Source organism: Bos indicus, chromosome 1 (genome assembly GCF_029378745.1).
Source record: "Bos indicus isolate NIAB-ARS_2022 breed Sahiwal x Tharparkar chromosome 1, NIAB-ARS_B.indTharparkar_mat_pri_1.0, whole genome shotgun sequence".
NCBI lineage: Eukaryota > Metazoa > Chordata > Mammalia > Artiodactyla > Bovidae > Bos > Bos indicus.
In genome coordinates, this window is record NC_091760.1 from 153524494 (window position 1) to 153536792 (window position 12299).

Below are 12299 nucleotides of genomic sequence, written 5' to 3' on the forward strand. Positions count from 1 at the left end.
CATATGGGCTGGGCTCATGCCAGCCCTGGCTGTCTCCAAAGGGGATGGAAATTGATGGGAGTGTAAACAGCATGGCTGGCATCTCTTTCCCAGAAATATTCCTTTTCTTAGACTGGTAGCTGCCAGCCAGTCTAAGACTTCTCTTACCAGTCTAACTGGGTAATCCCTGAGTTCATGCCTAACTCATTCCAAGATACAGCTTTTAGAAGAAACTGTCATGAAAGGCCAGTTTCATGCCTCTCACTGCCATGAATGGCCATGAAAGGAAAAAAAATGTGACTGAAATATGACTAGGTGGAGGGCAGCTGCTGGTACACCTGAGTGATGCGGCTAAAGGCAGGGTTTCCAGCTTGTACCGAAATCTGTACCAATTTCCCACAGCGCCCTCTCTGAGGTCAGGTAGTCCCAAGCCATGCAAAAAATCTGGGATGAAATACAACGCCAACAGCTACAATAAATGAACAAGTAAATCTAGTTGCAGGACTTCGCTGAGAGACACCATGTACTCATAAACACACACGTGCACACGTGCATGCATACACACACACACATGCTTTAACATCAAGGAGACTTCTGGGGCTTGACAATCCTGGTTTCTCAAGACAACCCAGTTTCATGATCCAGGTAGGAACCAGAGCTAGACCCTAGAGCAGGGGCCCGTGAGCCCTCTACAGTTGTACACAATATTTTGTATATGTGCATATGATTATTTTTCAGAGGAGGGATCCATTGTTTTCCCGTCATTCTCAAAGGAATCAAAGACCTCCAAAGAAGTCAAGAGCCATAGGCCTAGAGCATTACAGCTGAGAAAGAAAGGCCTTTCTGGGAAGTAGTTCCGCCTCCCGTTTTACAAATGAGGAAGCTGAGGCCCAGAGAGGCACAACAGCTACCTCAAGATCACACAGCGCATTAGCGGCAGAGCTGAGCCCAGGCCACCACTCCTCTGTCTCTCAGTTTTGTCCAGAGAGGGTGTGTGTGTGTGTGCGTGTGTGTGTTTGTATTTTTTATTGGACAGAGAGATTTTTAAAGAAGGGCGCAGGAATATTCTTTAATGAAATGGGCCCCCAACTCCCTGTGGAAAAATGTATTTTCTAGAACAGTTCTGTTCAGTAGAAATAGCATAGGAACCACAGGTATAACTTAAATATTTCTAGTAGTCCACTGCAAAATAAAGAGACACATGATATTAATTTCAACAGAATATTTTAGTAAACCCAATACGTCCAGAATATTATCATTCCCACACGCGATCAATACGATAATTACTGAGATGGGCACACCATTTTTCATACTAAGTCTTCTCAATGCAGTGCATGTTTCACACTTACACCACATCTCGGTTCAGACACCTGATATTTTTAGGAGCCCAGTAGCTGCGTGACTGGTGGTTGCCGTATTGGGGGCTGGTGTCTAAATGATGTTTCTGCCCCCCCAGCAAATGGGGGTGTGTATCCCTTCTCTGACCTCACGGTTCCTTCCAGGAGCAGGGTGGTGTCTCCAGTCCTAGACGTGATTGACTGGAAGACTTTGCAGTATTACCCCTCCGCGGACCAGCAGCGAGGAGTATTGGACTGGAAGCTGGATTTCCACTGGGAGCCTTTGCCGGAGCATGAGAGGAGGGCCCTCGCCTCCCCTGTCAGTCCCATCAGGTGAGGCTCCTTCCCCAGCCGGCTTCACCACTGCCTCCCCCACGCGGGCTCAGCAGCGGGCGGCCTCGGCATAGGGTGGCCTGGGCCAACCCGGGCTCTCCTCCTCTCCTAGCAGGTTCAGTTCAGTTCAGTGGCTCAGTCGTGCCTGACTCTCTGCGACCCCAGGGACTGCAGCACACCAGGCCTCCCTGTCTATCACCAAGTCCCAGAGCTTACTCAGACTCATGTCAATTGAGTTGGTGATGCCATCCAACCATCTCATCCTCTGTCATCCCCTTCTCCTCCTGCCTTCAATCTTTCCCAGCATCAGGGTCTTTTCCAGTGAGTCAGTTCTTTGCATTAGGTGGCCCAGTATTGGAGTGTCAATATTGGAGCTGCCTGCTGCTGCTGCCGCTAAGTCACTTCAGTCGTGTCCGATTCTGTGCGACCCCATAGACGGCAGCCCACTAGGCTCCTCTGTCCCTGGGATTCTCCAGGCAACAACACTGGAGTGGGTTGCCATTTCCTTCTCCAGTGCATGAAAGTGAAAAGTGAAAGTGAAGTCACTCAGTTGTGTCCGACTCTTAGCGACCCCATGGACTGCAGCCCACCAGGCTCCTCCGTCCATGGGATTCTCCAGGCGAGAGTACTGGAGTGGGGTGCCATTGCCTTCTCTGTTGGAGCTTCCTAGCAAGTTACATAATAAATAAGCGGGGGATCACAATGATACTTACCTTCTGGGGGCTGGGAGGTCTGAATGAGCTAATACATGAGAAGCACACAGAGACTCTCAGGCCCTCAGGGATGAGTATTATTATCCTCACATTGCTTCACGAGTGGAGTCCGGCGAAGTTTCCAGACCCTGAAAGTAGAAAGCAGAAGCATGATATTTGGGGTCTCAATCCAGCTCCATCTCACCAGGAAACTCTGGAGTTTCCCAGGCCTCAGATGCTTTCTTGGTAAAAGGGAAGAATTCAGCTGGGTAAATGCTAAGACACCAGAAGCTCTGTGGTTTGCTTCTCCCGTGTTTGACTTTCAGACAAATATCCTATGTTTAACATAGGATATGTTATGTTTAACATCTAGTCGATGTTCTAGAGAGCTTCTGCTGTGTAACAAACCGTCCAGACTTAAGGGTGTGGAAGAGCTTTTATCAGGAGCCTGGACTCTGGGTTGTGAATTCTGAAGGCAGCTCTGGTGTTGGCTGTTTGCTCCATGGTGTCCGGGGCCTCAGCAGAACCAGACTAGACCGGCTGGAAATGACTCAACAGCTCGGGGCAGGATTCCCCAGGGTCTGATGGTGGCCACCTCTGGGACCAGTGGGAGCTTCTTCCCTGTTCTCTCCATGAGATCCCTGCAGGCGGGTCCCTGGGGCTTCCTACACCCTGGCCCTGGGTTCAGACAGCAAGGGTCCCAGAAGAGCCAGGCAAAGCAAGCTGTAATCTCCTACCCAATTAAAAAAAATAACGTATTGAGGCGAAATTCATATAATGTAAAATGAACCGTTTCTAAGTGAACATGCAGTATATTCTCAGTGCTGAGCAAACATTGCGTCTTCACAGTTCCAAAACACCTCCCTTTACTACAGGCAAGTCCCTTACTTGCGTCTCCCATTGTCCCCTTTCTTCAGCCACTAGCAATCCCCAATCCACTGTCCGTCTCCATGGATTTACCAATTCTGGATATTTAATACCAAGGGACTCACACGTAGGTGACCTTTTGTGTCTGGCTTCTCCCATTTACCGTGATGTTTCAGAGTATGTACCCCCTTTTATAAGCAAGTCTCAGAGGTCACCCGGGGTCACTTCCTCCACAACCACAGGCCACCTAGGTTCCCAGGAGGGAGATGTGGCCCCAAGTCGCAGTGGGGTCGATGTCACATTGTAGACAGAGCCCAAGGAACAAGGATTCTGGCGCCGCTGACCTGCCCAGCACCAAGCAGTCACCTAAGCTGTTTCCATGTGCCTAGTCTATGGACACAAAGTGAGGTGTTAGTCACAACCAGGGCTTCCTCGCGTCTGCCCGAGAGCGTATGACTCTAAAAGTGAGGTGTTAGTCACAACCAGGGCTTCCCCGTGTCTGCCCGAGAGCGTATGACTCTAACAGCTGACCTCAGCCACCAAGATACGTAAGAAATATTTTTTTTATTTTCTACTAACTGAACTTAGGTAATTTTCCTCTTGATCCCTGTTTCCTAACAGCAGAAAACTTCTGGACAAATTAGGTTCAGTGATAGCTTAGTCCTCTCGTCACTGAATCTGTCATCCAGGCGTGTCCACCCTCCCGTCCCTCTGGGGTGGACTTTGGGCTCTTGGCTTCCATGGGGGATGTTGGTGGGAAGGAAGGGCTCCACTTCAGGCTCTGGCAGTCCTGTGTCAGATTCACCATACACGTGCGCTTTCACTGGCTGTGGCCGCAGAGGGGGGCTGGCACAGGGGTCCCACTGGCCTGCACCCTCCACATGGCTTCTGCCGAAGTCCCACATCTTCTTCCGGCCCACAGTGGCATGCTGATGGTCCAGGAGCCTCTAAGGCACTGCATCTACCACCTGCCTCCCCGGGTACCACCTAGACCCTATCTCCTAGGGCCAAGGGCCATCAGGGGGGTCCTGAACTCCCAGCACAGCCAGCTGAGAAGTGGGCTATGTACCCTCTACTGTCTCATCTCCAAACAACAAGCAAGGGATCCTCCTCCTCCAGGAATTGCCCTGAAGGTGTCACGGTGGATACGAGACCCTTCTCGGGATCTACCTGAATCTCTGTGTCTCGGTCTCCCCACAGGCTCTATCTTCTCTCCCCGGGCCAGAGGATCTTATCTAGTTTGGGCATAGAAAATCCTGGCTCTGTGAGGATGAGCCCTCACCTTAGGCCTAGACTGCAGGCTTGCTGTTAGACTTGAAAACTCAGAGTCTGCTGTCTTTGTTCTTGGTTTTGGGGCCACGTTGTAGTCAGCTCAGCGGTTGTAACAAAAAACCACAGGTTGGGCGGCTTAACCAATATGAGATTTATTTTCTCCTGTTGCTGGACCTCATTTAGCCTTAATTACTTCTTCGGAGGCCCTATCTCCAAATACAATACACTGCGGGTTAGGGCTTTGACAGGTTAATTTGGGAGGGACACAGACATTCAGTCTGGAACCCGCCCATAACAACCTCAGGTCTCGTATCCCAAGTGGGGAAGGGTCATGGTGCTGAGATGCAGGTGTAAGGGATGGGGTGCAGAACCAGCCATATTTTACCTCCTTCCGTCATAGGTGTGCATCCTGAAAGCACAGGGAGCTAACTCTATCTGACTTCATTACTGGCCTGTCAGTGCCTCTAAGCCCCTGTTTCATGCCAGACACTCTCCTGAGGGCTGTGAACCCAAAAAATCGAAAGAGAAGTTTCTGGACCTCTCTGAGTTATGGTGCGGGAGGATGGTAGATCTCAGCATTATGAGGAGTGCTGGATAGGTGGGTCCACAGAAAGTTAAGAGAGGGGCCTGCCTGAGGGAGAAATTTATTCTGCTCCAGCCAAAGCCAAGGGATTCCATTCAAGAGAACAGACTTCTCAGACGACCTTTGCCCAACCTGAGGCAAAGGCTCCTTGACTCCAGGCACCAGTCCTCTCTGGAATCTTCTTTTAGGCCTCAGGGTCTCTCTGATGCCCAAGGTCACTGTAGTCACTTTGACCCACCCAGTTTGACCTACCATTGGCCAAAGTCGGAGCCTCTCCTGTTCCAGCCAAGGAGAATCCAGTCACCTTTGCCCAGGGCGGCTGCTCCTTCCCTGAGACCCAGCTGCTACCCGGCCCCTGTGGAGGCCTCAGGCTCCCTGTGCAGGGCCCAGATCGCTTTTCACACACATTAATACATTTTTAACTGTGTCTTCCCCACCCTGGATACTCTGACTTCATGGCTTCTCTCATCAGTCTTGTGAGAGAGCATGAAAGAGGAATTAGGATGATGTTGGGTACTGATTATATACAGATGCCAAGAAAATTCCAGAAAGGATATCATCATCTGTACATTTGCAAATGATAGTATTAAGTGATATTTATTGAACAAGTGCTTAGTTAATGCTATAAACATATTATACATATCAGCTGGCTCAGTGGTAAAGAACCTGCCTGCCAATGCAGGAGACGCAAGAGACACAGGTTGGATCCCTGGGTCATGAAGATCCCCTGGAGGAGGGCATGGCAACCCACTCATTTTCTTGCCTGGAGAATCCCATGGACAGAGGAGCCTGGTGGGCTTCAGTCCACAGGGTCACGCAGAGTCCGACACGACTGGAGTGACTTAGCACGCACATAATTCTGTGCAGCAGTTACTGTTACTAATCACTATTATTAGTCCCATTTCCCACATGTGAAAATGGAGGTACACAGAGATTAAATTAGACATGAAGCCTCCAGAGGTTGCCCAGTTGCATGAAGTTGTTAAGCGGTAGATCCAAGGTTAAACTTGGAGGCCAGCCTCCTGCCACAGTGCTCTTCGTGGCTCCACTCTGCTGTGTTTTACAGACAAGTTTTAAATACAATCTGTCATTGCCAGGCACATAAAGGCTATACAGATACCCATGTCAGTTCAGGACAGGGCTTGCTGCCAAAGGCATCATGAGGAAGCACTTGAGTTTCAGAGATCTTTGGGTTTTGGCAAGCAAATGTACTTCACGTGACATTTCTTTTAGTCCCCCAAAACTCTTATTATGAAGCACCGTTACTGTCCCCAGTTAGAGGTGATGAAATTGAGCCCAGAGTGGTCATCTATCTCATCGAAGATCTTACAAATTGTAAGTGGTAAAACTGGAAATAACTATACTACTGGTTTTTAGTGTGGTATAACTTCATGTTTTTAATAGCCCAAATGTCAGTAGTTTTGTTCATGTAAAACTATTGTCTTGGTAATTAAAAAAATCTGAACTCTGAGTCATCCACTCCTGAGGCATACCCAGAGTTTGGCCATAGTGAAATGTGTGCTCTTTTGAATGAAGAGATTCTGATTCCGAAGGCTCTGGCTCTGTCCTCCTCAGGTAAGCTCTTCTAAAGGATGTTGCTGTCATCCTAATTCCCTCACTCAGGGATTCCAGCTTTCTGTGTTTTTAAGGCATGTGTATTTCCCCCAGAGCGGCTGGGGACCTATCTATTCCAGAGTCCCTGCGGAATTCGTCTTAGGGGGTGCGTGATCGTGAAGCAGATAAGAGTGTGAGGTCAAGAGTGAGCGCAGGAAGAGGCCCGCTGGCCGCTTTGGTCCAGGCCTGGTGCTGCTGCCCTCAGGGCATCTTATTTTAACCAAAGTCTTCTTCCCAAAGACCTCACCAGAGAAGGGGCCCTCCCTGAAGAAGCAGAGTCCCAGGATGCGGTATAAAAGGTCCAGGCGGCCAGAGCTCTCCTTTCATGAAACCCCGGGACTTGTGACATGCTCACTTGGCTCCAGTCTCGCAACTAAAAGCCTTGAGGTCTGACTGAGCCCCGAGTCCATTCTCTGGGCCCCTGGAGCATCCCCACCTGCTGTCCCCACCCCCAGGCACTCCGGGTTCTGAACTGCTGTCTGTTCCCACCTTCTCTTCCCAGAAGCCCCGTGGTGCCTGGCGGGGTGGTGGCCGTGGACCGACATTACTTCCAAAACACCGGAGCGTACGACCCTCTCCTGTCACTGCAGGGAGGCGGAAACCTCGAGCTGTCTCTTAAGGTACGTCCTGGGCCACGGGAGGCCCCGGAGGTTCTCTGGAGCCATGGGTAGGGTCACAGCTTGGAGGTCAAGGATGCTGCTTCAGACAAACACAGAGTCATCATCAGGGGGGTGTCCCACCCTGCTTTCTCCTCCTCTGTCCTCTCTCTTGACTTCATCACAGTTTCCCTCCTGAACCCACTTGTTGAGCCCACTCATAGGAAAAAGCATGTCTTCAGTCATCTCCGCCTGACGCAGAACTTCCTAGACGTCCTCCGAGGCCAGCAGCCTTAGCACCTGGAGAGTTTTCACCATGCCCACTGGCCGAAGCAAATACCACACAGTTCTGTGTGCTTAGTTTGATCCGAACAACGTAATGGGGCTTCCCTTGTAGCTCAGTTGGTAAAGAATCCGCCTACAATGCAGGAGACCCAGGTTTGATTCCTGGGTTTGGAAGATCCCCTGGAGAAGGAAATGGCCACCCACTTCAGTATTCTTGCCTGGAGAATCCCATGGACTACAGCCTGTCAGGCTTCTTTGTCCATGGGGTCGCAAGAGTCAGACACGACTTAGTGACTAAACAACTTAATAAGTTAATAAGTATTTGTCCAAACAGCGTAGCCCCACTGTGCACCACACAATTTCTCAAGCCTTGGATCAGATTGGACCCTCCACCCTCATTTCCTCATTGATTTTTAGCCTGGTTTTTCACCACAGCAATCCCTGAAAACCCAACCCAGCGAAGACATAGAGCATTGAAAGTACAGCAATCTGAGGCTGAAATCAGTTTGCAGAACATCCAACAGGTGTCATTGTGTTTCTCCCGAACGTTGGAAACAGCCCACTCAGCCGTCTGGGTTTGCTCTGGCACCCTGGGGTGCCTTGGCACACAGTTTGGAAAGCCCGTGGTTTGCCTGCTTGGTGCCTTTTGGTTCTGCCTGTCCTAGGGAGGTTTTCGCTTTCCTCTTTATTCCCAAGTAGGGAATAAGAGACTTCCTGTTGGATGAACTCCAGGCACTTGGGAGTAGGAGTGAGTGGAGAGCAGGGAAACTCCCAGAAGTAGGAAAGACTGAGGAAAGCTTGCTTTAATCTCCACAGGAATGGCTTCTGGTAACTTTGCAGCAGGAGACTTCACAAACTTTTAGAGATTCCCTGGCCACTAGGGGTACTCTTTCTCCCCAGGAAGCAGCCTTGGGAGAGTCCAGGTGTTAACAGCACAGACGCATCCTCTAAGTGCTGAATCTGGGCATGTGTTTCAGGAGCAGGGCAGGGACATTCAGGCAGTTGCAGGGGTTCAGTTCAGTGGCTCAGTCGTGTCTGACTCATCGACCCCACGGAGTACAGCATGCCAGGCCTCCCTGTCCATCACCAACTCCCAGAGCTTACTCAAACTCATGTCCATTGAGTTGGTGATGCCATCCAACCATCTCATCCTCTGTCATCCCCTTTTCCTCCTGCCTTCAACCTTTCCCAGCATCAGGGTCTTTTCTAATGAGTCAGCTATTTGCATCAGGTGGCCAAAGTATTGGAGTTTCAGCTTCAGCATCAGTCCCTCCAATGAACACTCAGGGTTGATTTCCTTTAGGATGGACTGGTTGGATCTCTTTGCAGTCCAAGGGACTCTGAAGAGTCTTCTCCAACACCACAGTTCAAAAGCATCAATTCTTCGGCGCTCAGCTTTCTTTATGGTCCAACTCTCACATCCATTCATGACCACTGGAAAAACCATAGGCTTGACTAGACAGACTTTGTTGTCAAAGTAATGTCTCTGCTTTTTAATATGCTGTCTAGATTGGTCATAACTTTCCTTCCAAGCAGTAAGCGTCTTATAATTTCATGGCTGCAGTCACCATCTGCAGTGATTTTCAGATCAGATCAGTCGCTCAGTCGTGTCCGACTCTTTGTGACCCCATGAATCGCAGCACGCCAGGCCTCCCTGTCCATCACCACCTCCCGGAGTTCACTCAGACTCACGTCCATCAAGTCAGTGATGCCATCCAGCCATCTCATCCTCTGTCGTCCCCTTCTCCTTCTGCCCCCAATCCCTCCCAGCATTAGAGTCTTTTCCAATGAGTCAACTCATCGCATGAGGTGGCCAAAGTACTGGAGTTTCAGCTTTAGCATCATTCCTTCCAAAGAAATCCCAGGGCTGATCTCCTTCAGAATGGACTGATTGGATCTCCTTGCAGTCCAAGGGACTCTCAAGAGTCTTCTCCAACACCACAATTCAAAAGCATCAATTCTTCAGCGCTCAGCCTTCTTCACAGTCCAACTCTCACATCCATACATGACCACAGGAAAAACCATAGCCTTGACTAGACAGACCTTTGTTGGCAAAGTAATGTCTCTGCTCTTGAATATGCTATCTAGGTTGGTCATAACTTTCCTTCCAAGGAGTAAGCGTCTTAATTTCATGGCTGCAGTCACCATATGCGGTGATTTGGGAACCCAGAAAAGTAAAGTCTGACACTGTTTCCCCATCTATTTCCCTGAAGTGATGGGACCGGATGCCATGATCTTTGTTTTCTGAACATTGAGCTTTAAGCCAACTTTTTCACTCTCCACTTTCACTTTCATCAAGAGGCTTTTTAATTCCTCTTCACTTTCTGCCGTAAGGGTAGTGTCATCTGCATATCTGAGGTTATTGATATTTCTCCCAGCAATCTTGATTCCAGCTTGTGCTTCTTCCAGCCCAGAGATTCTCATGATGTACTCTGCATATAAGTTAAATAAACAGGGTGACAATATACAGCCTTGACGTACTTCTTTTCCTATTTGGAACCAGTCTGTTGTTCCATGTCCAGTTCTAACTGTTGCTTCCTGACCTGCATACACATTTCTCAAGAGGCAGATCAGGTGGTCTGGTATTCCCATCTCTTTCAGAATTGTCCACAGTTTATTGTGATGCACACAGTCAAAGGCTTTGGCATAGTCAATAAAGCAGAAATAGATGTTTTTCTGGAACTCTCTTGCTTTTTCCATGATCCAGCGGATGTTGGCAATTTGATCTCTGGTTCCTCTGCCTTTTCTAAAACCAGCTTGAACATCTGGAAATTCACAGTTCACGTACTGTTGAAGCCTGGCTTGGAGAATTTTGAGCATTACTTTACTAGCGTGTGAGATGAGTGCAATTGTGTGGTAGTTTGAGCATTCTTTGGCATTGCCTTTCTTTGGGATTGGAATGAAAACTGACCTTTTCCAGTCCTGTGGCCACTGCTGAGTTTTCCAAATTTGCTGGCATATTGAGTGCAGCACTTTCACAGCATCATCTTTCAGGATTTGGAATAGCTCAACTGGAATTCCATCACCTCTACTAGCTTTGTTCGTAGTGATGCTTTCTAAGGCCCACTTGACTTCAGTGATTTTGGAGCCCCCCAAAAATGAAGTCTGCCACTGTTTCCACTGTCTCCCGTTGTTGCCGGGGTGTGACCCCTCAACCCACAGGTCCTGGCCTGGGACCACCGCCCTGGTTCTCCCCACCTGTCCATCCCCCTTGCCCAGAACTCTCAGATCAGGAAACTGTTCCACCCTGAGAAGTAGCGTCACTGTGCACTCGTGATGCCCCAGGCATTTTGCCAGCCCCTCCCAGGGTCCCTCGCGTCCCACGTCCCTGGAGAGGAGCACAGAGATGTGTGTTTTCTCCTTTCCTGGCAGACCTGGCTCTGTGGGGGCTCCGTGGAAATCCTGCCCTGCTCCCGGGTGGGGCACCTCTACCAAAATGAAGATGCCCACTCCCAGCTTGAGCGGGAGGCCGCCCTGCAGAACAAGGTCCGCATCGCTGAGACCTGGCTGGACTCCTTCAAAGAAACCTTCTACAAGCAGAGTCCAGAGGCCTTGTCCCTGAGCAAGGTAAGGGAGGGGGGAGCCCAGCAGAGGCTTCTGTGCCCACCCAGGGCCCCCTCCGCAGCTGGAGGCTGGGCCAGAAGCACCTCCCCTCCGCCTTGAAGGGCAAATAGAAGCTTCCAGCTGGTACTTCCATGGGGGCCCTCTCAAGGGGTTCCCTCTCCCGGTGGGGTTGTCCTCTGTCTCTCCCAGCGTCTGGGCGGGGCGGGGGGTGGGGGCAGCAGTGGGAGGGGGAAGTGCTCACAGCTCGAATCCCCGGATGTCTGTGGGGCGGGGTCTGTCATCATGGGACAGTCTGTCATCACATCTAAGGCTGCGACCGTTCATCCTGGGCCCAGAGGAAAAACTGGGTGGGGCGTAATTGTTGAGATGGCCCCCGAGGGCCCTTTCATCCCAGGGAAAGTGCTCAGGGCTATGCAATTACCCCAAGACGTGAAACAAATAGAAGCCCAAACGTAAAGGACCTCCCCTCAAAGGCCCAGAAAAACAAACCCTTCAAACATTTGATTAAATGTCCACAAACAGGGCATTTTCAACTGGCCCACGACCACTCAGCACAGTTCTGCTGGCAGGACACGTGAACACTGCTTGGCGCGGGACGCGGCCCACGGTCACGCGCGCTGTCCGCCCCCCTCAGCTCCCTCCCAGACCCCGTCCCTCCCCTACGTGAGCTCTGATGTAAAGCCGCTTTCTTCATGCTGCCGCCTGTGTCTCCCCCCTCCCCAGGCTGAGAAGCCGGACTGCACAGAGCGCCAGCAGCTGCAGAGGAGGTTGGGCTGCCGGACCTTCCACTGGTTTCTGGCCAACGTCTACCCTGAGCTGTATCCACTGGAACGCAGGCCCAGGTTCTCCGGAAAGGCAAGGCATGAGAAAGACAAAGGGCAGAGGAGGAAACGGGCTGAGTGGCTTCCCCAGCCAGGGCCTGGCTCTCCCCCAACCCCGGGCGCCCAGGCCCGGCCCAGCGGGGCCTCCCTGAGGGATGGCTGGGCTGTGCTGCAACCCACCACAGGGCCCCTCACCCTGGGGTGCGTCCACGTCCTTCAGGAGGCCCGGCCCTTAGGATCGCTGGCTTGAGCTTGACCTCCCTCGCTTCTGTGGCCCCCACGTGGGCCTTGAGGGTCACTGCGGAGAGGGAAGGAGGGGAACGCTGCTGACAGAGGGCGTCTTTGCGCGGAGGGTG

At 50.9% G+C, this 12299-nt stretch overlaps 1 protein-coding gene across 1 annotated transcript in view; it reads left to right on the top strand.

Moving 5' to 3' along the window:
* Positions 1–12299, top strand: part of GALNT15 (polypeptide N-acetylgalactosaminyltransferase 15) — a 46872-nt gene that overhangs the window by 26046 nt on the left and 8527 nt on the right. Inside the window, exons 4-7 of the mRNA XM_070797174.1 lie at positions 1482–1649; positions 7180–7297; positions 10931–11125; positions 11846–11977. Coding sequence (XP_070653275.1) covers positions 1482–1649; positions 7180–7297; positions 10931–11125; positions 11846–11977 — 613 coding nt within the window. The remainder of the gene's footprint in view (positions 1–1481; positions 1650–7179; positions 7298–10930; positions 11126–11845; positions 11978–12299) is intronic.